The 21,983-nt window shown below is 39.3% G+C and overlaps 2 protein-coding genes across 2 annotated transcripts in view; one reads left to right on the top strand and one right to left on the bottom strand.

The window, feature by feature from the left end:
• Nucleotides 1–16,620: 16,620 nt before the first annotated feature.
• LOC108579379 (protein Peter pan) lies at nucleotides 16,621–18,452 on the top strand. Its single transcript, XM_017942903.1, has 6 exons — nucleotides 16,621–16,669; nucleotides 16,879–17,159; nucleotides 17,241–17,451; nucleotides 17,550–17,876; nucleotides 17,957–18,290; nucleotides 18,364–18,452. Exons 1-6 carry the CDS (start codon nucleotides 16,652–16,654, stop codon nucleotides 18,450–18,452), a joined length of 1,260 nt encoding a protein of 419 aa, XP_017798392.1. The 5' UTR covers nucleotides 16,621–16,651.
• A 408-nt stretch (nucleotides 18,453–18,860) lies between these two features.
• The window catches only part of LOC108579317 (kinesin-related protein 4-like), a 9,757-nt gene continuing 6,634 nt past the window's right edge, over nucleotides 18,861–21,983 (bottom strand). The window contains 3 exon segments of the mRNA XM_017942823.1: nucleotides 18,861–19,094; nucleotides 19,171–19,341; nucleotides 19,400–21,976. Coding sequence (XP_017798312.1) covers nucleotides 18,861–19,094; nucleotides 19,171–19,341; nucleotides 19,400–21,976 — 2,982 coding nt within the window.

Here is a 21,983-nt window from a genome sequence, read left to right as displayed (position 1 = left end):
TTTTCGCAACAAAAATGGCTCTTAAATATGGATGAAGCGATTATTTCATCAGGATTGCGGTTCACGCGCGACACACTTGTGAATCACCGACTTGAACGTGGCGCGTTCGAATTCTTTTCGTATCGCGATCATCTACGGTCAGTCAGTTTCTTCTATTCAGCGTAATGTGTCATGCTGAAAGTTCACGCTGATCAATGTCCCCGGTTCAATTTAATTACCAATCCTTCGAAAAACCAACGTTAATACCGTCGTCAAAAACGGTAATACATGTATCCTCCATTTGTTTTGCACTGATCAATGTCCCCGGTTCAATTTAATTACCAATCCTTCGAAAAACCAACGTTAATACCGTCGTACAAAAACGGTAATACATGTATCCTCCATCTGTTTTTCAGCAAGCATTTCCACAATTTCGTCATTGCTACAGAAACCCACGGAAAATGGAGCGTGCGTGAGAAATACAGGGAAGAGAACACGAGCGGAAAAAGTTAGCGCATCTTTATAAATGAAGAATAACCAGTGTCTGTGTATAATTAGCGGCCGTAGAGTTTCCTAGTCACGACGTGACAGTCGAGGTGGTTCACGAGGAGGGAAAGGAGGACTCGGTGGAGGAGAGAGCCAAAGGGGGAGCAAGGAAAGAGAAGGGGCAAAGGAGAGAGGGCCACTGTCACTGCCAGGGCTACGGTGAGGTAATATCAGATTCCATGCCACGAGGCACTCGTCCGCCATCTTGGTGTACGCTGTTCTCCAACGCGACTCTGTCGTTCTTCCACCCAGATTCCTTTCGATTCGTTCACCGTGATTCGAATTACACTTTGGATCGTGTCTGGCTTATCGTCCTCGTACACTCCTTTCAGCCAGAAAAAAAAAGAAAAAAGAATTTCAAAGTGAAGATCGTTTAACTCCGTTTTTTTCTCGTATTATGCAAAGAGGAAAAGATGAGAAGAAACTTGACGTCAGTGTTACCTATTTCGTCATCGGGAACGTAAACCAATCGAAAATACTGAAACTTGTTATAGACTATGAATATTTATAACTGACGAAAATTGAATATTTATGACTCGACTCGTCTAACATCTTTTCCGTTTAATCACAGACAGAGCGGATACTTATCGATGTATCCGTGTGCCAAAGAAAACTTTGAGATTTACTCAAAGATGGAAGTGAGAACAAGTTTGCTTTAATGTGTCCGTTAAATTCATTCGAATCTGGAGGAAACATTGTAGATTGAAAATTTTCCACGTGCGAGTCGTCAGAAATTCTGCAATCGTCACCTTCGTTAACGTACAAAAAAGAAGAGGACTCGTACGAAAGAATTCCTTAAATAAAGAGGAAGTGCGAAACAAAATGATTTCGAAGACCAAGTTCGTAAAGAGCAGTTAAGACGGTGGCGAGATAAGAAAACAGAGAAGGAGACGGCACAGGAAGAGGAGGAACGCAGCAGAGGCCGGCAAATGAGAATTAGGAACGAGGAAACGCGGTGGTCGTTGTTTAGCCAGCCGAGGGCGATGACATTTGTCCGAAACGAGGTTCCACGTAGCCAAGCTTGTTCGTCCCGGCAACGGAGTTGTAGCCTTCGCTAGCTCGCTAGGCTGGTATTCGTCTGGTTCTGAAACTGGTGGAGAAAGAAACAGAGAGGTGGAGAAAGAGGCTGCGACTCGATAGAAGAGGAAGGAATTACGTTTGGTGAGGAGAGAGGGAGGCGAAGAGGAGACGACGGTGCAGAAAGAGCGAGAGAGAGGGGGAGGGAGGCGTCGCAGGACGTTCACCTTTCCTCTATGGGCTTGCAAGAGCCGGCTTCAGCCGCCATTACACAATCGTTGAGTTCGCTTGTCCGCTCCTCGGCCACGGCCGCCATGTTGGTACCGGTCGGTGCGTCAACTACGGTTCAAGATCTTCACGGTGAAGGTCTCGAGAGTTCCATAGACGGCCGCGCTATTCGTCGTCCGCGCTTCGTGGAATGTCTCTTTCGTTTTACGCATTTCCACCGGAGATCTCCACGATAACGTCCACGTAAAGATAACGACGGCGATACCACCGTCTACCAGACTATTTCTTCCGATTTTCTCACAGTTACAAGTATTCCGGATAGATTGTTCGCCAAGTTTCCATCTGATTTCGATGTTACAAAAAATTGAAGAACGAAATATAGGGTACCGTATATCCGAAGAAGGACGAAAGACGGTAGAAATAAGTTGTGGAGATATTGGGAAAATAATTGTTCCCTTACAAAGCACATCCGCGGTGAAGTAGAATCTGGGCAATAGGTGCAGCATAGAGTTACACGATTCTGCTTTTAAGCTACCGCATCGTGGATTCGCGAAAATGACTTTCATGGGTGGTCTGTAGTTCTACGGTGTCGTAAAACCGCGATACTTGGACGTGCGTAATTGCTAGAAATTATAAAACCATGCGTTTCCTGCACGTTTTTCCACACGGCCGTATTTATGTCATTACTCTAATCCAGGCGTAAGCTGTTCTCTTGAAAACAGCGAGTTATCGGCACCGGTAGAAAAGAAATAACGTCTGATTTACGGTGCAAGGGAGATAGAGAGAGAGAGAGAGAGAGAGAGAGAGAGAGAGAGGGGAGATTGTACGTCTGCACTGGAAATATCGTGGGAGATTCGAACGCGTGGATAGGCGAGGAGCGCGTAATACGTTTAGCCAGGCCCACGTATTCCGCGTCTGTCGGCGAACATTACAAACCACGCGATCAAGTCACGTGGCTTGATTACGAAACGAAAACCTGCTACCAAAATTTTAGTACCGAAGTCGACGAACTTTCCTCTTGGATAAGAACCGGGGATATGTTTCTTAAGCGCTACAAGCTAGTGGGATAAAAACCCACCAAACTGGAATCGTTTAGTTAAGAAAAGAAAAAAGAAAAAAAACAGTCAGAAAGGAGGAAAACAGTTTCCGTGTGAAATATTCGTTCGGGTGCACTAAAAGATATTTGCCTGCTTCGCGCGCAGGAACAGTTTCGAAGAACCGCGTTCACCGCACAATATCAATTCTTCGAGTATCGATCATGGCGCGTTTTCTTTTGTTTTATCTGGATCCGTACGAAGAACTGAATTGGTATCCAACCAACGAACGTAGTAAACTCCGCTCTTGTTAGTCGCTACGTTGCCGGTTCTACAAATTGCGAAATTCCTCTGCGTACCTGTCGGCCATTCTGGATATTCTCCCAAGTATCTCAAGCGAGTCTACGACCGTAAATCTCGACGACTAGGCCAGTGCACTGACCTTGCTATAAAGCTATTTCAAAAAAAGCAGATACGCCTGTCTCTTCTTTTAAAACCGCATTTCAATCTCAAATCTCACGGCGGTATACACAACGCACCTACGATTCCGATCTACAGGGTGTTTCACATCGTTCGAACACTTTCAACGAAACGTCGAGTTCGTTCGAGAGGAAAAATTCACTCTTTCTGGAATTCCAACCAGCAACGGAACGTTAAATTTATTCGCTCGTCGTAATTTTATGCTCCTCGGAGTGGTATCTTACGTAAAAGCTATTAACTCGAATGCTTTTTAGAATATTAGGTATAAACAGACACTGGTGTCTACTTTTCTACAATCTTTTCTCGCGTATCTTCTTCTAATGCAAGGATAATGTTTGACGTTCTTCCATGCCGCTGCAGATCAAGTCGAGTTAGTTGCTACCAAGAAAGGTATAGAAGCTCGGCTCGGCGAGGAACAGATGTTTGAGTAATCGCAGACAAGTATAATAGCCACACCGACACTCGTATAGCTATACTAGAATATTCAGTAGCGATCGAAGCTCGAAACGAATATAGAACGATAGAACGATAGAACTTGCTTGAGAATTTCAATTACCCCAGATGACGATGAATATGTATCTGAAAGTTATCGATACTTCCACGAGATATCAAAGACGCAACTCTGATTCAAGCGGCGGGAATAAATACCGGTGGATAAAGCGAAGGAAAAAAAAAAGAAGATTCGTGTTGCAGTAAAGCTAACGTTGCCTGTCTCGTTGTTCGATTTTGCACGCACAAAGGACCGGTCCTCATGCGTATTCCAGCCGTAGCTCTTCCTCGTTGGCTTCAGGCCCGTGGCATTCGTGCACGTCCATGAATAAGGAAAATCTAAGGTCAACGCCGGTACGCTCGAATATCTTCGCGAAAGGTCGCGAAAACACGCGAAACGCGTCCAACTGGTAGATGGTTCAGCTTTTTATTTGCATTTTCCATTTGCATATATTACGCGTTTCGTTTCATCCTCGTCGTGCAGAAATTTTTCGTCAGAAAAAAATCACCTCGTCCATTGTCGTCTGCCGTAATAGTAAAGACGTTTTAATTGCAATGGAAAATGTTGCTTCGCAGATACTCGTCGTTACCTAGAACCGTGACTAATATAATCGTCTATTAAAAGCTAATTACCCATCGGCAGCAAATCATTATCCGTAGACCTTTAACGCGCACGTAAAAAGTACACGTGTAAACGATCGACTTTTTTGCCACTACATATATCTTATCCTATTTGCGAAATCACGAGGATCGCGATAGGACGTACGAAATTTGCTTTACCCTCCGCCAGAGTGGACGGAGTGCAAGGCAAGTCCTAAGGCGTTTCTCGGGACCGAGACTGTGCGTGAACGTGCGTGAACGTGTACTGTACGTGAACGTCCGTGCATAAGTAGGTCGGTCGGTTTGGTTGCCTGTCCCGTTACCAAGGAGGGACACGTGTAATAACAAGACATTACGCACCTCTTCGTATTTTCTTGCTGGTCACACATTTTTCTCGTTTTGCCGGGGGGATGAGAAACGCCGACCTGGCAACCCTTTTTCCGTAATGCCGTTTTTGCCACATTTGCGATAACAACTGCGACCGAGAATTTATTTACGCTGAATTTGTGTATTTTTAGGAGACAGAAACTCCAAGAAAAGGAGAAATTTTTGCATTCACCGAATGAATCAATTATTTACTCAGGAAAAAAAAGAGAAGGCAGAGATATCGAGACGCGATAATAAAGAAGAGCGAGTTAAAAATCTGCGTTACGATGTATCTCGTTATTCGCGGAATAAAACCGTACTAATTTCATAGCATGCCAGAGAACCGTCTCTCACGACGAATTAACTCAGCCATTAAATTTGCATGTTAACTATACACTAAGCGACTTATTTACAACCCACCTGACCGCCCGGGTCGAATAAAAAATGACAGCAAGCGTGTATTCAAAAACCGGATTCACCTGGCTGAAGAATCGTAATCGCGTCACGTTACGGTATATCGTGTAACTCTCCTCGATCGAAAATAATAATATTCCATCGGCAGAGGCAGCCGGCAATTACAGACAAACCACTTAATCATCGATAGTTTGTTGCTCGAATCGCATCGCGAGAGAGGAGAATTCGAGGAGAGTCGAGAACGAGGAGCAGGCGGGCAGAACCTTCGTTGTGTAATTGTAAAGCACTCGCGAGAGTGAAAAGCCACTTTTCCACGTGGCTCGCCTCTCTTCTCTCCTCTCCACCTTTCCCGAAGAGAGACGATTCTTCGACGACCGCATTAATTTCTCGCTTCCGTAGACAGACGACGGTTCGAAAAGAGAAAGAGGAGCCCCCCCCGTCAGCGTGTTACACTGTTCAGGTGTAATAGTCGGTTGAGTAAGAAGAAAGCGGCCTTGCGCTACTTTCCATCGTTAGATAATATCGGTAATACAATTTTCTCTGACTTTGTAACTCTCGACCGTGCAACGGGAGAAAGACAAGTTTATGGAAGAGATGCGATATCTCCTTAGAGATACCGAAAACTCTCGGGTCAACTCCATTAGCGATGCTCTACCGTTCACTATGGAGATTCTATTTTCATTTTGGAGACGTGTGTAGCTTTCTCGCGTCCCTTTTCGCCGGAAAGTGAGTAGAAACGTGATAATTGGCATCGATACGCGTCTCGATTGAACGAGAAGAAGGAATCTTTGCCAGAATCGGGGGGTGGCGATCGGAGGGGTCAGCTGTGTCTTTTAAAAAGCAATCAGAGATTCGGGCAGATTAAGAATGGAGATACCGAGAGTTCAGTGGGTCAAGGTTGTGGTGAGAGTTTGAGAACAATCTGTCTTGCTCTGTCCCGCTCTGGCGGAGATTGACGAAAGAGAAAGAAGACGGAGAAAGACTGGCGAGAAGGAACGACGGCCGGTGGAGGGACGTTGGAAACGATAGGTGGTAGGGGTACACAGGATGAAGAGGTATTCATTCTACCGGCGTAACACTTTTACGGATTACGTTTTCGTGTTGCACAACCGCGATTACGCAACCGCCGTTAGATAATCGCCGAATCTTTTTCGGCAAACTTGGAGGACCGTTAGACGTTTATAGACAGGTTGCGTTAGATAAATGACCGTGCTAACAGACAGCGGGTTCCTTGAACGAGACAGCTCGGTAAACTGACGGCCGTCTTTGTCGTCTAGGAAGCACACTTCCCTGCAAATATTTGCTCGAAAGTAGACCGCGTTTTTAAACTTCATCGTGGAAATTCTTGGAACGCTCGTTCTTAGTTTAAATACGAAATATCGTACGTTAAGAAAAATATCTCATTGTTCCATAAATCACACGAGCGTTCCATAAACAATCGTCTCGATAGAGCAAGAGAATGTTCCGACTCGCATAAATGGTACGGTCGAAGTCTCATACGCAAAGATCCGTTTCTCTTCGAGCCAAACTGGTCGCGATCGGCCGCTCTATAATGGCGAATCGAGTCAGTAGGGTCACTCTAACGGGCTAACGGGTCATATAATGGCGTAGCGTGCATTACGCATACGGTGACGTAATCGTTTGACCGACAACTAGCTTCTGCCATTCATGGTGGGCGAAAGTTCGACACACCTTGCGGAATAATTCCTGTTCAAGGTTACTCGCTCGTCTTTTTCCTACCAATATAAATAGTACAGTTAACTGATTATCTTAATTTCGCGAAATTCGCTATACTTTCATCGAACATCCGGCGTACACGAAAGATCTTCAAGCGCGAAACGTTCCACGGAGATTGTCGACGCTTCTGCGCCGTCCAAGACAGATCACGCGTACAATGATGCATTAAAGCAAGTAGGCGAACGTGTATAACTGTTTTATTAAACCGTAAGCTGCGTCTTCGTTCGGTCGGCACTTGCGTAATCGAAAACACAGAGAGTGAAAATCAAGCGTAATCCTACTTTCGTTGGCGAGAGAAGAAGCGCCTCCCGGCACTTTTGCCGTGACCGTGGATCACCGACTAACGGCCGACCTTCCGCCATTCTGCGAGTCCTCTTCCTCTTCTCGAATATCAGGTCATCGAGATCTACGCGTATGGATCTAAACCAGGCGACTCTGAGCAAACTCGACGAACGTTTCACGATCTATCTCGATCTTAGTCCCTTTAATCGCCTTTCCTACCAAACTTATCACGTCTCTGTTTTACTTAACGAAATATTTGCCTACTCGAGAGGAGTATTACGACGAAACGTTTCGACGGCGGACAAATGTTTTCTCGGAGGATTTAAGAATCGACGAGCTGGCGTGTAACTTTAGATCGTACCAACTGGAAATAGATGTTGGCGTTCCAAGGACGGTACGCGCACGTCTCAAACGATTACATTGCGTACCGTAATCCATCGGTCCCTGTCCCCGTTAGCCACTTTCTCAACAAGGTTACAGAACAAGGTTCAACGGACGCGCAAAAAATTGGAGCAGAAATCGCATTTCGCGCGATCGTAGTAATGGATCTGTCTCGAAGGATTCGAAATTCTCTCGTTCCAATTCCTTCGTTCGCGGTGTCCTTCGCGCGTCGAACAATCGGATCGATTGAGAAAATCGAGCGAACTCGTATGATAAGAGAAGCGATTTACATCCGTGCTCTTCTTTCGATACTTTCATCGCACGAGCATTCACTTTCCCTGAGAGATGCAAAGTTAAAACGGCGAGGATAACGTTAGCTTAAACGGTACACCCGTGAACTGTTATCCTTGCCGTGGAACTGATGAGGGGACCCACTGGCCCACCGATCAACCCGACTCTCAGTTCGCTGAACAATGTCGTTTCGTCGACACTTTCAAAAAGGCTCTTTCACCTCTTCGCTGGTCGCGTGTGTTGTCGAATTCTCTTCGAAAAATCGTGCATCTTCGAAATTGTTTCACAAGATTCGCTACGCAAGTGATCGAAAATATGGGGAACGCAACGGAAGATGTTCATTTTAACGCGATAGAAGTATAACTAAAGTTCTTCGACAAGTTTTCGAACAAAATGCAAGCGGTTTTCGAAACACGGTGAACGCGTGCATACTTCGATATCGTTCGTTCGGTATCTGATTTAAGATGCAATTAATAACAGTTCGTGAAACGCCATTAGAATTTCAAAACTTACTCGTACACTTCTGCAAGTAGCACATTTGCAAAATCAAGCAGTAAATCTTGTGCGAAACGTCAATGGATCGACGAGGGAATGAATTCTTTTCGTATTCTTTTCACGTTACGCGTTATTAACCAATCACGGCTGAACCTTGAAATTGACTTAAAGCCGTATTTTATCTCAGTTTCATTGCTTTCGATTCACGTTCGTTAGCATGGGGATGCAAAGGGGATACGAGAGATCCTCCCGGCGTTGGTAGCCAGAACAGAAGAGAACGGTAGAACGAACGAATGAACGAAGAAGCTAGTGAGAGTAGGACAGAGGTAAAAAAGAAGGAGTGAGGGAAAGGGAGGGAAAAGAGGAAGACGGAGAATAGTAACGCGGAATGCCCGGACAACGCTCCCGTGGAGCTGGGGCCAACTAACGGTCCAAACCACCACCATCAACTTCGATGGTCCTCATCATCCTTCTCCTCCTCCTCCACCTCCTCCTCTTCCACTTCTTCCGTCTTCGTTTTTCTCTCCTCTTCTTTCTACCTTCCTTGCCTGCCTGCCTGCCTCCTTGCCTGACGTCTTCACAACGAGTTGCACCGCGCAACAGCGTTTCAACTTGGATTTCTTTTCTGAAAACGTTGATCGATCGATCGATCGATCGTATCCACTATGTTCTCTAAGCGACGACACCGACCGGGAAAACACGTACGACACACGTTGGTCTCGTTACAATCGTTAACGATCGTCCATAGACGATCCTTTCTTCTTCCTTTTTACTCTATATCGTTCGCGGTTTCACCAAGCACGTATCTGCGGCTCAAGTTTTCCAGTGAAAAGGCAGAGAGACAGCCAGGCAAATGGATCGGCGCACCGCCATCTGCTATCGGGCTAATAGCTAAATTGAGTTATTAATGTAATACATCGTTGCAGCCACTTCGCTTCGTCATTATCCATCCTATCCGATCCTTCACCTACACCGCATTCCTATTCGATTCTCCGTCGCTGTTCCGCGGAGGTTACCCGGATGCGTTGAAATGCATCTTACATTATGTTAAGCTTCGATGTACACGATTGCTATTCAAAAGAAATAGATACCGTTATTAATTTCTGTTCTACCCTTCCCTTTTTCCTCGCTTCGCGATCAATCCTCAACCCAGGATTTCCGAATCGTTCGATGCGTGTAAACACACTTCTACTACCATCGTAATTTTCGTCTATTCTCGTCGTAGGAACAAACGTTTCTTTACAATAAACACTCGCTCCGTCTCTTAACCGGGGGAACGATCGTGCAACCAACGCAGCCCTGAGAAAAGAACGACGATATATCCCCAATACAAGGGGATGAATCTGAATAAAGGTGTGCTCCCCTGCGCGATCAAAGATTCGAAAAACTCTCGAATTACGAAGACCGTCTCGAGATCCTCCTACCGCGCCGTATCCTAGCTACTATTAATGTCCCATTCTGCGATCTCGCTCTTCGCTTCCCCTTGTACCTGGGCCTAGGTGCAAAAAAAAGCGCTTTTTGTCCGGCCGCAAAAGCACCGCAAGACAGTCTTCTCTCCTTTCTAAGAGATTCGGTGAGAATCCTCAGGCCTTCTTTCCTCCTCTCCCTGTTCTCCCGCCGTTTCTGACAAGTGCGTACAAAGTGTAGCTTAGGACTTGTTGCTAGGAGCTCGACTCTACTCGTACACCGATGTTTCTTCGTTGCAATTCTTCAGTCTCTGCTCGAATGTATGATAATTCGATCGTAAATACTTTTTTACGATAAATTAAACTAGATATTAACGTGCTTTTTTCTCTTAACAAGTTTCTCCAACGGGATACAGATATAAACGAATGCAAGTTAATTGCGTTTAATACGATTCACGCGCGTAACTCAATTGGAATAGTCTGAAAGAAGATTCGGAGAGTACAGGTTAGGGGTAATTAGCAAGTCTGCGGAGCCTGTTAAACGATTTAATAAGACGTTTGATCGGCGAATCTTTGCGCTTTATCCCAGTCGTTACCGCGGATAGTTTGTCTTTCATCCATTTCATAATTACAGTCCCCGCGGAATAAAGACTTAACGATCGTGCGCGTCCGGAGCAGAACCGACTGATATATTATGGCCAGATATGATCCCTCGTTTTCGCATATTCTTTCGCGAAACAAGAGAGAGAGAGAGAAAGATGTTGCTTCGTGCAAGGACACGTTTGTTACACTTTTCTCCATCTCGGTCCACTTTGCTTCACGAACGTGAACACAAAGAGAGGCCCCCACGAACGTGGCGTACAATGAAACGTTAAAGAAGAGAAAAACACAAGGAGACCGGTTGCGCGGTTGTAAATTACGGGCATCCTTGAAAACTTCCAAAGAGATTATCTACGCAAGAATTCAGCGTTGCACGCGCCGTAGGTGGTGCACCAATTTGTTCTACCTCCACAATGCAACCAAGACCGAGCTATTGATTATCTGGCTCTCACGGCGTTGTGCACCGTCCTGTGTATTTCTGTATGCCAAATTATCACGAAAAATATCAGATTACCCTCCCCCTAACCGCTTTTAATATCTTCAAGATGAATCGATGCACCTTCCGTAGAAAATTGTGTTCAACTGAGAATATTTCACGGCTTCCTACGTGAGAAATTGTTGAAAAAAACAATCGGAAGAACGCGATACTTGAGTAAAGTGCTTAGTATTTTATACGGATTAATACAACCTCCTGACAACTTATCGCGTCTTCTTTCCTTAACGAAATCGTAACAAGACCAGAGGTGATTTAATACGGTCTTCTATTCATTTATCAACTACGTTGCAATAATGATTCCTTTTTCCACTTGTTACGTAGAAAAAAGTACGCTACAATTTGTAATCGTGATTACGACGAGAGCTCGTAAAGTGAAGAATGGTAACTACTTATAATTGGATATCGTATTACTCTGTTTCTTCAATGGAAGCTACGATCTAAATATTCGTAGATCGATTCCTCCACGAGTTCCATTATATTCTGTTTAATTTGTAAGAAAGAAACCATTCTGGGTACTCTTTTACACGTTCGACTGTTACAGAAACGAAATTCAACGTCTGCAAGTAAACCACGCTGCGCACGCATATTCTAATGTTACATGAAAAAAATGGCGGTTGGAAAACGCATGGCCCACAATGCCCAGCTGGGCTTCGAACAAAGATGGAATCGACAAAGAAGCACCAAGTATGGGGAAAAAAATGCGATAGGTTTCTAAGGTAATTCACCTTGCGAGACTCGAGCATGCACATTCACGGAGATGCATGCGTACGGCATTATGCATTCGACCGACGTTTCTTCCGGGAAAAGGTAGAAAAAAAAAAATTTTGAGGAGCGGTTTTATTCGTGGCTGACCCGTCCTCGTGGCCCGTTTCACGAGTCTATAGTAGCTACGTGCGGATACTTCGAATTTTCGTATTACACTCCGCTCGGATATCGAATTTGAATATACGAGAGAGCCTTCGAGGATCGAACCGCAGATCCGCTTGTAAACAAACTTATACAGGGTAACCACTAACCTGTGAGCTAGTGCTACGATTGTATACGTGTCGAATAATTTCAAATTCAAAGGCGTATATAGCGTGCTCTGGCTGCAACCAATTGATGCTTAATATTATACAATTTTCTCGTTATGATAATCACTTCCGACACGTTAGTTACACGTCAGTTCTCGAATCAACGACTGGTAACACTGTGTGTTTCAGCAATTTTCCTCAAAATGCTAAATTAATTGTAGAATTATTTTTTGCCAATCTCCTAATCGTCGAAAATCTACAGTACAATGATCACTTCAGATACACTTTATATTTCCATCTAACGAGATTTTTCGAAACCATAAATTAACCGTTGCAAACGAGCACAACAAGATTCGAATCTTGCCAGCCTTTTGTAGATAGAATCAAACGGAAATATCGTGCAAACAATTGTTACGCGTACGTACCTGTTTTGCTCGTGCGGTTCGTTTGACACAAGCCGGATTTGCAATCCAAATTAACAAAGTATGTTAATGGTAGAGTCTGTGCTTCGATGATAAACTTTGAACAAAATCGAAAACTTCGCACGAAACGAGACAGCACACGTTAGAAGAGCAACGTGTTATTGTTCGCGGACAGATCGTGCCCTCCGGTGGAAAATTGTCGACTAAGAACGACGACCGTTCGTTTAGAGCATGTATTACACTTCGAAACATTTCAGGTTACCGATGTCGTTAAATGCTCGAGCTCGCTGTAAACACCTTTGTTTATATTATACGATCGCGTTGTCCCGATTCAATGTCAAGGCTCACTTTCTCGATATGCGTTCTAAAAACACTCGATCTGCCTACACGCGATTGTACCGTGAAATATATACGTGGTGTTGCGTCGATAAAATAAATTCATGGTTCAAATCAGATACGTTCTTATGGTCATCTTTCTTATTTTACGAACTTTAAGAGGGCGCCTCAACCATGTTCCTTTGTTTCTATTTCGCGCCATAAAATGAATTATCTCTGTGTGTATAGTTTCTACGTGGTGACTCTTTTTTACCACATTGTTGTTACGAGCATAGACTCGCGTGATGTCTACAAGTTCAGTAATGACTTCAAGTATTAATGAAACTAATTATTACGGTATGTGTACTAGTGATTCTCAATGTGTAAACAGTGTTGAGCAAAATGAATTTGGTCATTTTCAAGAGACTTATGATTGGATTGAATGTGAATCGATAAGCTATCCAGGAAAGATATATTTCTTCAATCTAAGAACACATTGTAGAACATGGGTTAAGCCGGTACCGGAATCTGTGCGACTTGTACGTTTCAAAAGAAATTCGGTAAGTATGTGTTTCGTTTAAAGGATCTTGATAAAATCCAATTTTGCGCACGATATATTCGCAAAGATAGCCGTATCACTTTTTTTAAAAAGAGAAATGAAACAATTGACACGAGAATTACAGGTTATCTTTTGCTCGATGAATGTAGTCTTTAAATATTACATTTGAAAACATTAAAACTTATATTAATTAATCTTATATTTATATAGTAATTATAAAAACAATTTAACGAAGCATATTTCTGCAGAAAGTATACAATACTTTTTCATCCGACGAAAACCATACTGACAATCTTGTAATGGTAATATCCTCTGAAAGTGAAAAAGATACAGGTTACAGTAAAAACAAAAGCTCTACACCAAGAATTGTTAAGAAAAGACGAAGCAGGAAAATATCTTTAAAAGATTCGAAAGTAGTTACGCATTCGTATTCCAACGTATCTATAACAAAGTTTTCCAGTAGTGATCACGGTAAATATTTCGATGGTGATTTTAACTACGTTTTAGAAACTTTTTGTGCAAAGAATAATTACTTTTACCTGCATAATTTACTCTTTTGCAAAATTGTTGAAGGTTTTTCGAATGAAAATAGCAATTCTGAAGGAAACAAAATTTCCAAAAGCTTTAATTTAACAACAGCTGCCAAATGTAAATTAGTCGCATCAAAAAGTGGACCAGATGTTACAGATGCAAACAAACAATTAAAGCGGGAAAATGATATAAAAAAGGAGGAAAAAGAAAATGGCGTTATTCAAAATAGTTCTCCAGTTGAAACAAATACAACGAAAAGTAAAGAAATCAAGTGTGAAGAAAACTATTCGTGAAATGTATGGTATTAAGACGATTAATTATGACCCGATCGACCGAGAACTTCCACCTGGGGTAAAAATTGCGTGTCTTAGCGAAAGCAGCATAAATTCGTCACTGCGGCAGACGGATGATCTTAAATCATGTATTGAGAATAACTATAAATTTTTCGATGACAATTTCCATGTTAATCTTTCAAGTGCAACGAGCTCGAGTACTTGTTCTTCAAGTTGTTCTTATTTTTCAACTCCCTCTGATACAAATAGTAGCTCTTCGTGGAAACATTCAGTTATTCTATTATCATAATGTTTTTGTTGTTCAGTTTTGAATCTTCAAAATTAAAGGAAAAACTATTTATAATAGTTACTTATGCATTTAACATAAAATATGTTCGTAAGTAGTAATGCAATTTTCGTTTTATCAGTATGACGACTAATTTTTTATTTGTTTGGCATTTATAAAGTATTTACGTATTATGTTACATTTTTTACGATGATATATCCTGTGATTCAATTTTTCCAAATCCATTTTATCTTTAATTGTGTTATCGTTTTTATCATCTGTAATCGTTTGGATATTCAAAACGAAACAACGGTATACATATGGTACAATGAAATCGTAAAAGTAATATTTTAAGTAATAATTTCGTAATTGATAATCATTTTTACACAAGAAACAAAATTCTTATGTGCGTTCATGAAGCACGTGGTACGCGGTAAGCTTTATAGCGTTATTATTGGTATACTCTAGAGACAAGCTTAGTAAGGTAGGAGTGCCAACAGAGGGCATTCTAAAGATACAGGTGCAACGGTGTGCCCTAAGCCGGCTTGGCTCGTTTCCCTTGAAGTATGAAATCTACGTTTTTATTCGTCTTGCTGTATTCCACGTAACTCCGCCCCATTTATAGCTGTAGAATCAAAGAGCAGATAGTACGTAACAACCCGTGTAATTGAAAGACGTGTATATAGAGAAAACACTTTTTAAATACGCATATTCATAATCTTCTCTTTTCTCTCTTGGTGCTCTCTAATGCAAAAAAACCTTTACGATAAAACAAACGGTAGAAGTAAAGTGTAATCATAGAACTTTTGACAAATATAGAAATATAATACTAATATCAACTTATTCATTACCTATAAATATCATATCCTTGACAGGAGGCTTTCATTAATGTTTATCTAAATGATTACAATTTTTGATACGTATATTGTTATAAATGTACGTAAGTGCGGCGTTCATTGGGTAGCGAAAGAACGGGCTTACATTTCTGTTTTTCGATTTCCTTACGGCATAGCAGTGATGCCGACAAAAATCACGGCCGGTTTTCAGCTTGGCATATGGCAGACGTTACCTCGACGCAGCCGGTGCAGCGTACCGCGACTATTATCCGCGTCGCCGTTGACGAATCACTGTGCTCAAAGCGTAACTGCCAAAGGATCAAGCCGGAACTACGATAAAGAACCTTCGTCTCTTACTTCTGGGAGGCTTTGACCTTTGGAGGGCAAGAAGCAAACGGTTCCTACACGCTTTGATACCGAGTGATCCTTGTATAATTGAAGCATCGCTACGATATTCGTCTTACAATTAGTTATTGTCTTAGCACGTCGTGGTATTTCTATTTGGTATTAAAAGTATACGCATATATGAAATCAAGGATGTGGAACGAAGAAACGAAGAGAATGTACATATAGAAGTATATCGATAAAGTGTATCGAACGTAACCAATTGTAAAATATATTTGATCGTTGAAGAATTGAGATGTAAACTATAGAAAACATAAGTATCTTACGGTAGTTTCTTTTCCAATGTAGTGGACATCGTCAACGTAATATTGTATTACAAATAAAAGATGCAAGATCGATAACGGGCGAGCTAGCGTTAAGAAAATTACAGGTTAAAGAAAGGCAAGAACGTGGTAGCGAGATCATTCGAAGACTTTACATCCTCGTTATTGGCGACGTAATTTTAGCGTGTAACGACCGAGGGATCCTCCGGACATGGCTAGGTAGATAAAGATCGACGCGCTGGCCGTGAACTTTGCACCGTGAGAAGAGTTTTCTTCGCTTAACAAGTCGCACCGAAGTTCCCGCGCTTCCAGACAATGAATCCTTCCACGCGGTGAACAACCGTAGTCATTTCCAGGATTTATAATGGAATGAGAAGGGAAGTTGGATGGTTTCGCGATCTCTTATTGTATTTTCTACACGGTTTTAGACTTTAACAATTTGGAAACAATAAAATCTAAGCCACACGAAATGAAGAAAGATGTATTATAAGTAAATCTTTTATGTATCACATAAAAGTTACACAAAGTTGAACAAACCAATTGCTAATAAAATTTCAAACTTTTGCAAATAAGCTGCAAAAAACATTGATAACAAGGAATGTATATTAACACTGAATTTAAGAATGCAACGTATGTATATGCAGAACATTCGATAAAATGAGTGTTAAAGTTACGTAAAGAAATCTTGCAAAAATTTCATATATCTACGTATTATTAGAAATTAATTTAAAACATTAATTTTTTTAAATAATGGTTAAAAATAATTACTAAATAGTAAAAAGAAATAGTGATTTTTATTCATCGTCAAGGTTTGCATCATGCTCAACCTGTTTCAACAATAGCGGCAACTTCACTGCAGTATTTTGTATACACGTGATCCGTTTCTAACCACAATTTGAAGAAATAACATGGGACGCCGTAAGAAGGTAATTGTTTATTTTAATTTTAACTAACAACTTTCTTTGAGGAATTTATAAATTAATGAAATCCTATGACAATTACCAGTCAAACAAAATGATAACTCTTAACTTTCCTATGTAAACAAATACGTCTTCTAAACTGAGACAATTTAGTTTAGAATACTAAAGTAAACGCGAGATGATTTTTTACTTGATTGTAAATAAATTTTGTTCAGGGACGTTGTGTAAGGAAAAATAAACCGATTGGTGTGGTAGAAGATGTAGATACAGTGAAAGCGCCTCATTCATTTGTTGTTCATCGTGGATTACCTGGAGAACATATTGATGAACTTACCAAAGACTTCCGAAAAATAATGGAACCTTATACGGCAATGGCTTTAAAAGAAAGGAAAAGAAATACAATTAAGGATTTTGTATCTGTGGCCAGCTTACTTCATGTTACACATATGTGTATATTTACAAGAACAGAACAAGGAATGTATTTTAAACTTTGCAGGTATAAAACTCAATTATGCTATTAAAATGATTATGAATTATTATGAATATTTTTTAATAATTGAAAACAATTGTATAATAGGTTATCTAGAGGACCAACACTGACATTCAAAATACACAGCTTTTCCTTAGCACGTGATGTAGTATCTTTGTTAAAAAAGCAAATGGTATATGAAGAATTATTTAAGAATTCTCCGTTAGTAATACTAAATAATTTTAGTGGAGAAGGTATGCAACTGAAGCTTATTGCTTCTATGTTTCAAAATATGTTTCCAACGATAAATTTAACTTCAGTAAGTTTAATAAGTACTGAAATTTGAATGATAAAAGATATATTCAGTTGGTTGGGACCTCATATTAGAGAAAAATATTTTTTATCATATCTTTACAGGTAAATTTAAGTACAGTTCGTAGATGTCTATGTTTGAATTATAATACAACATCAAAAACTATTGATCTCAGGCATTATGCTATTAGAGTAGTGCCTGTTGGTTTATCAAAAGGTGTTAAGAAATTGGTTCAAGCTAAGATACCAAATTTATCTAAATGTGGTGATTTTTCTGATTTCTTAATGAAAGGAACAGTTTCTGAAAGTGAAGCTGAAGATGATCCTGCAAGTCATGTTACATTAACCCAAAAATTGTCCTCGCGCGGTAATCATGCAAGTAGTACAAGTGCAATCAGACTTTCTGAATTAGGACCTAGATTAACATTAGAGGTTAGCAATATTTTTCCTGCCTTTTTTTCAATATATACTTAAAGATTGATATTTGATATTCTCCTTTAAAATATTTATAGTTAGTAAAAGTTGAAGATGGACTTATGGATGGTGAAGTACTTTATCACGAGTATGTTCACAAAACAGAAGAAGAAAAGTTATTAATAAAGAAAAAACGAGAAGAAAAGAAGAAGTTGAAAGAAAAAAGGAAAAAGATACAAGAAGAAAACAAACAAAGAAAGGAATTACAAAAACAAGAACATAAAGAAAAATCTTTGAAGGGAATGCAGAAAAAGAAAGAAAGTGATAAATTATTACAAAAGTTCGCAAAAGAATCTTTTGAAGGGAGCAATGTAAAAGATGATGATGACGCACAATATTATCGCGACGAAGTTGGCGAAGAACCTGATAAAGGTGACCGTAATTTTACACGTTTCAAAGAATGTAATTTATTAACGTCTTATGCTTCGTTAATTTTTTATTGCAGATTTATTTGCAAAAAATGTCGGCAAAAAGAGGTCTGAAAAGTTTGTACCTAGATACAAGATAAAGAAACAGAAACTTGACGAGTCTTGAATTACTGGACATTAAGATAATAAAGTGTGAATATATCATTGTAATTTACTTAAAATAATTGTGTATAGTACATATATACGGAGTAAAATATTTTTTAATAAAAATAATTTTCCAAAGGATAAAATTGTAGAAATATTCAATTTATCCACTATTTATTAATCGTAATAGATCAATTATCTTGTAATTAAAAAAATAATTGGAATCATAGATTTAATATCAAATATGTAATAATGTTAATTCAATCGTGATCAATTATATTTCTTACAATAAATATATGTACATATGGTACAGATATCATGAAGTAATTACTTTTTAATGTTACTGATTAAAATGCGTGACTATTGCACGGTATTGTATGTGTAAAAAAATAAATAATTTATGTTTAACGCGAATATATTTAAAATTATTTTATGGTTTTGAATTCTTTTCAAAATCGAAATACTTATTGAAATATGTAACATTGTTGTATGGTTGATTAGATCTGTCTTGTAATACTTCGTTCGATTTTAAAGTAAGAGAACTTTGTGCTTCCTCCAGTTGTTTTACCCTGTTTTCCAATTCTTTTATTCGTCGAGACCGGGAACGACACAAATCCTTCATTAAAATCCTTTCTTTTTCCATTTTTTGTATTTTTACATGGTCCTGTATGAGTAATGCGAATTAAAAGATGCATATTTTATATTCAACAAAAATTAGTATGTATCAATATTTTTCTTACCTCAACAACTCCACTATTTATACTGCAGAAGCGCACTGAACTATTGGGCATTGTTTGACAAGCTTGATCTTTCCTATTTACGCGCCACCGTCTACACACATCGCATTCCCATGTATTAACATCATTCACAGTTCTTTGCAGTTTCCTCACTTCAGAGCTCAATTCTGCATTCTATTTATGAAATTATGTTTATAAACTCAAACGTTAATTTTTATATTTTATTACGTACCTTATTACGAAAAGCGAGTAGAAGTTCCTCAAGATCTTTACATTTTCTTTGATAAGGGAAATTCTGACTCTGAATCTGTATCTCTAGGGTTGCAATTTTACCATTTTTCGATACCAATTGCAATTCTAATTCTTGAATCTTTTTCTTCAATTGTTCACACTTCTCTTGATGTTCACCAAGGTCTTTATCATATGTTACAACTTTTTGTTGCTTCCTTACACTATCCTGCAGTATACTTCTTTCATTATGAACATCGAAGCCTGATCTCATTTGAAGTTCTCGAATTTCATTTTTAAGTCTTTTATTCTCTGTTATAATGAATTCTACCTTTTGTTTCAAGCCGTTAACTTCCCTTTTTGTTGAAAGCGAATCCAAGTTGATTTCTAATTTTGAAATATCTGAATCACGATCGTGAATGATTACCGCATATTCTTCCAATGCTACGTCAAGTTCTTTATTTTTCGCTGTAAAATCTCGCATTTTATTTATATATTCTTTAACTTCTTTATCTTTCTCATTTAACAGTAATTTTTGTGATTCTAATTCTTTTGTGAGTCTGTTCTTCTCTCCTTCCAGTTCTTTGATGCGATTACACGCACCTTCCAAATTGCTCTGTGACTTTTCGTTCGAATTTTCTAATTGGTTTATTTCTTTAAGCTCGTTTATCTGTTTTTCATAATTACTTATCTCTATTTGTAATGCCATATTCTCCTCAATTAAGGCATGAATATTTTTTTCATTCCGCGACTTAATATCTTTTTCTACGTCCATTTGTAATCTCATTTTAAGTGCTTCGATTTTGTCTTGAAGTTTATCATTTTCATCGTTGACATTTCTTAATTTTTCCTCGAGTTCGTTGATGAGGGTATTTTCTGTTAAGCGGGAATACAACTTCTCCTCTAGCTTAGAAATTTCAGTGTCTCGTTCTCTAATTATCGCTGCATATTCTTCTACTTCATCATCCAGTTCTTTATTTGTCTCAGTTAATTGCTGTATTTGACTCGCATATTCTTTGAGTTCCTTATCCTTCTGATTCAGTACTATTTTTTTACCTTCTAATTCCAACGCGATTTTATTTTTCTCTAAAAGAAGCATATCATACTTACCTTCATCTATCAACGAATTTGAAATCGAATGTTTCGTTTTGTATGATAAGAGCGATTTCTTTAATTCGATGTTTTCTTGTAACACAAATTCATATGTACCCTTTAAGTCAACCAATTCTCTCAAAGTTTGGTTTTTAATCTCTTGCAACTCCACTATGCGATTGCTCGCACCTTCCAAATTATTTTGCAATCCTTTGTTCAATTCTTTCAATTCCTCTATTTCTGCTTCTGCTTTAATCTTACTAGTACTATTTCTAATCTTTCTCTCTAGTTTTCTATTTGCTTCTTCAAGTTCTTCATACTTTTCCTTCAAACCATTTAATTCTTCTATTAGTGCATTGTTTCCGTTGGTCAGATCACGTAATTGTTTGCTTAATCCAACGTTTTTTGCTTCTTCTGTGTTTAACTTGTCTTTGATAATTTCCAGTTGTTCCTCTCTTTCATTTTTTAGTGCCTCTATTTCTTCTTTAGATCGTTGTATGGTCAATTTTTGATCTGTGACATGCTCTTTCAACATTTCGTATTCTGGTATAACTGTTTCAAGTTTTGTTTTGTATTCAGATAACATATCACATTTATTCTTTAAAATAGCCTTAATTTCTTCAATGTGTAAATTCTTTTGTTCAATATCCTGATTGACTTCGTTGTAAGCTTGCGTGACTTGTTCAAGTTCTGCATTCATTTTTTCCATGTGTTGACTATTTCTTTTAATTTCACTCTCCTTTTCATCGATGGTATCTTTCAAACGGTTTTCAACAGCGACGTAATTCTCGATAGTACTTTCAAAACCTGCAATTTTTGCTGTGTAAAGGTTTAGATTATAAACAAGTTCAGTTTTTTCTTCCTCAAGTTTTTCTATCTCAGATTTCAATTTTGTCTTTATTTCTATTTCTTTGTTCTTGAATGTTTCCTGTGCCACTCTTTCTTTTTTATGGGCAATAAGAATTGCTTCTTCCTGTTGAATGTCAACCTTACATCTCCTATCAAAATCGACTTGTAAATTATTGTAGTCTGCTTCAAGTGCTCTCATTTTTTCTTTGAACACCTCCACTTCATAATTACTTTCTCTTAGAAGATGTTCTAATTGGGAGATCTTATTTTCATATTCCATTTGAGCATGTTCTCTTTCAGTCAATTCTGCCTGGAGCTTTTCAATCTCTGCTTCCAATTCTTTGACCCACGTAGTTGCACGTTTCTCTATATCCATGCATTGTTCTATCTCATCTTTCAATTTTTGTTTCTCCTTTTCGTATGTTCCGCGAACAGTTTTAATTATTTCTTCTTCCTTAGATATAAGCGTTTGCAGTAAGACTGTAAAGATTTCATTTACAGATTTATTTGAATAGTCATTTATGTTACATTTAAGTGAATTCAGTTCTTTAATCATACATCTTTTCGCGTCGTTCAATTCCTCGTTAAGTTTCTCTTTATCGTTGATTAATATCTTTTGTTGATCAAATACATGTTCTTTTTCAGCC

The sequence above is a fragment of the Habropoda laboriosa genome, unplaced genomic scaffold (genome assembly GCF_001263275.1).
Source record: "Habropoda laboriosa isolate 0110345459 unplaced genomic scaffold, ASM126327v1 scaffold76, whole genome shotgun sequence".
NCBI classification, from domain to species: Eukaryota; Metazoa; Arthropoda; class Insecta; order Hymenoptera; family Apidae; genus Habropoda; species Habropoda laboriosa.
The sequence above is the reverse complement of the archived record's forward strand: the minus strand, read 5'-3'. Positions and strand labels throughout refer to the sequence as shown.

Excerpts from the sequence above, each read along its gene's own strand:
- LOC108579379 (XM_017942903.1), top strand. Across the intron at positions 17,160-17,240 it reads ATGTATTTTAAACTTTGCAG|GTTATCTAGAGGACCAACAC; the intron begins GTATAAAACTCA and ends ATTGTATAATAG. Across the intron at positions 18,291-18,363 it reads TGGCGAAGAACCTGATAAAG|ATTTATTTGCAAAAAATGTC; the intron begins GTGACCGTAATT and ends TTTTTATTGCAG.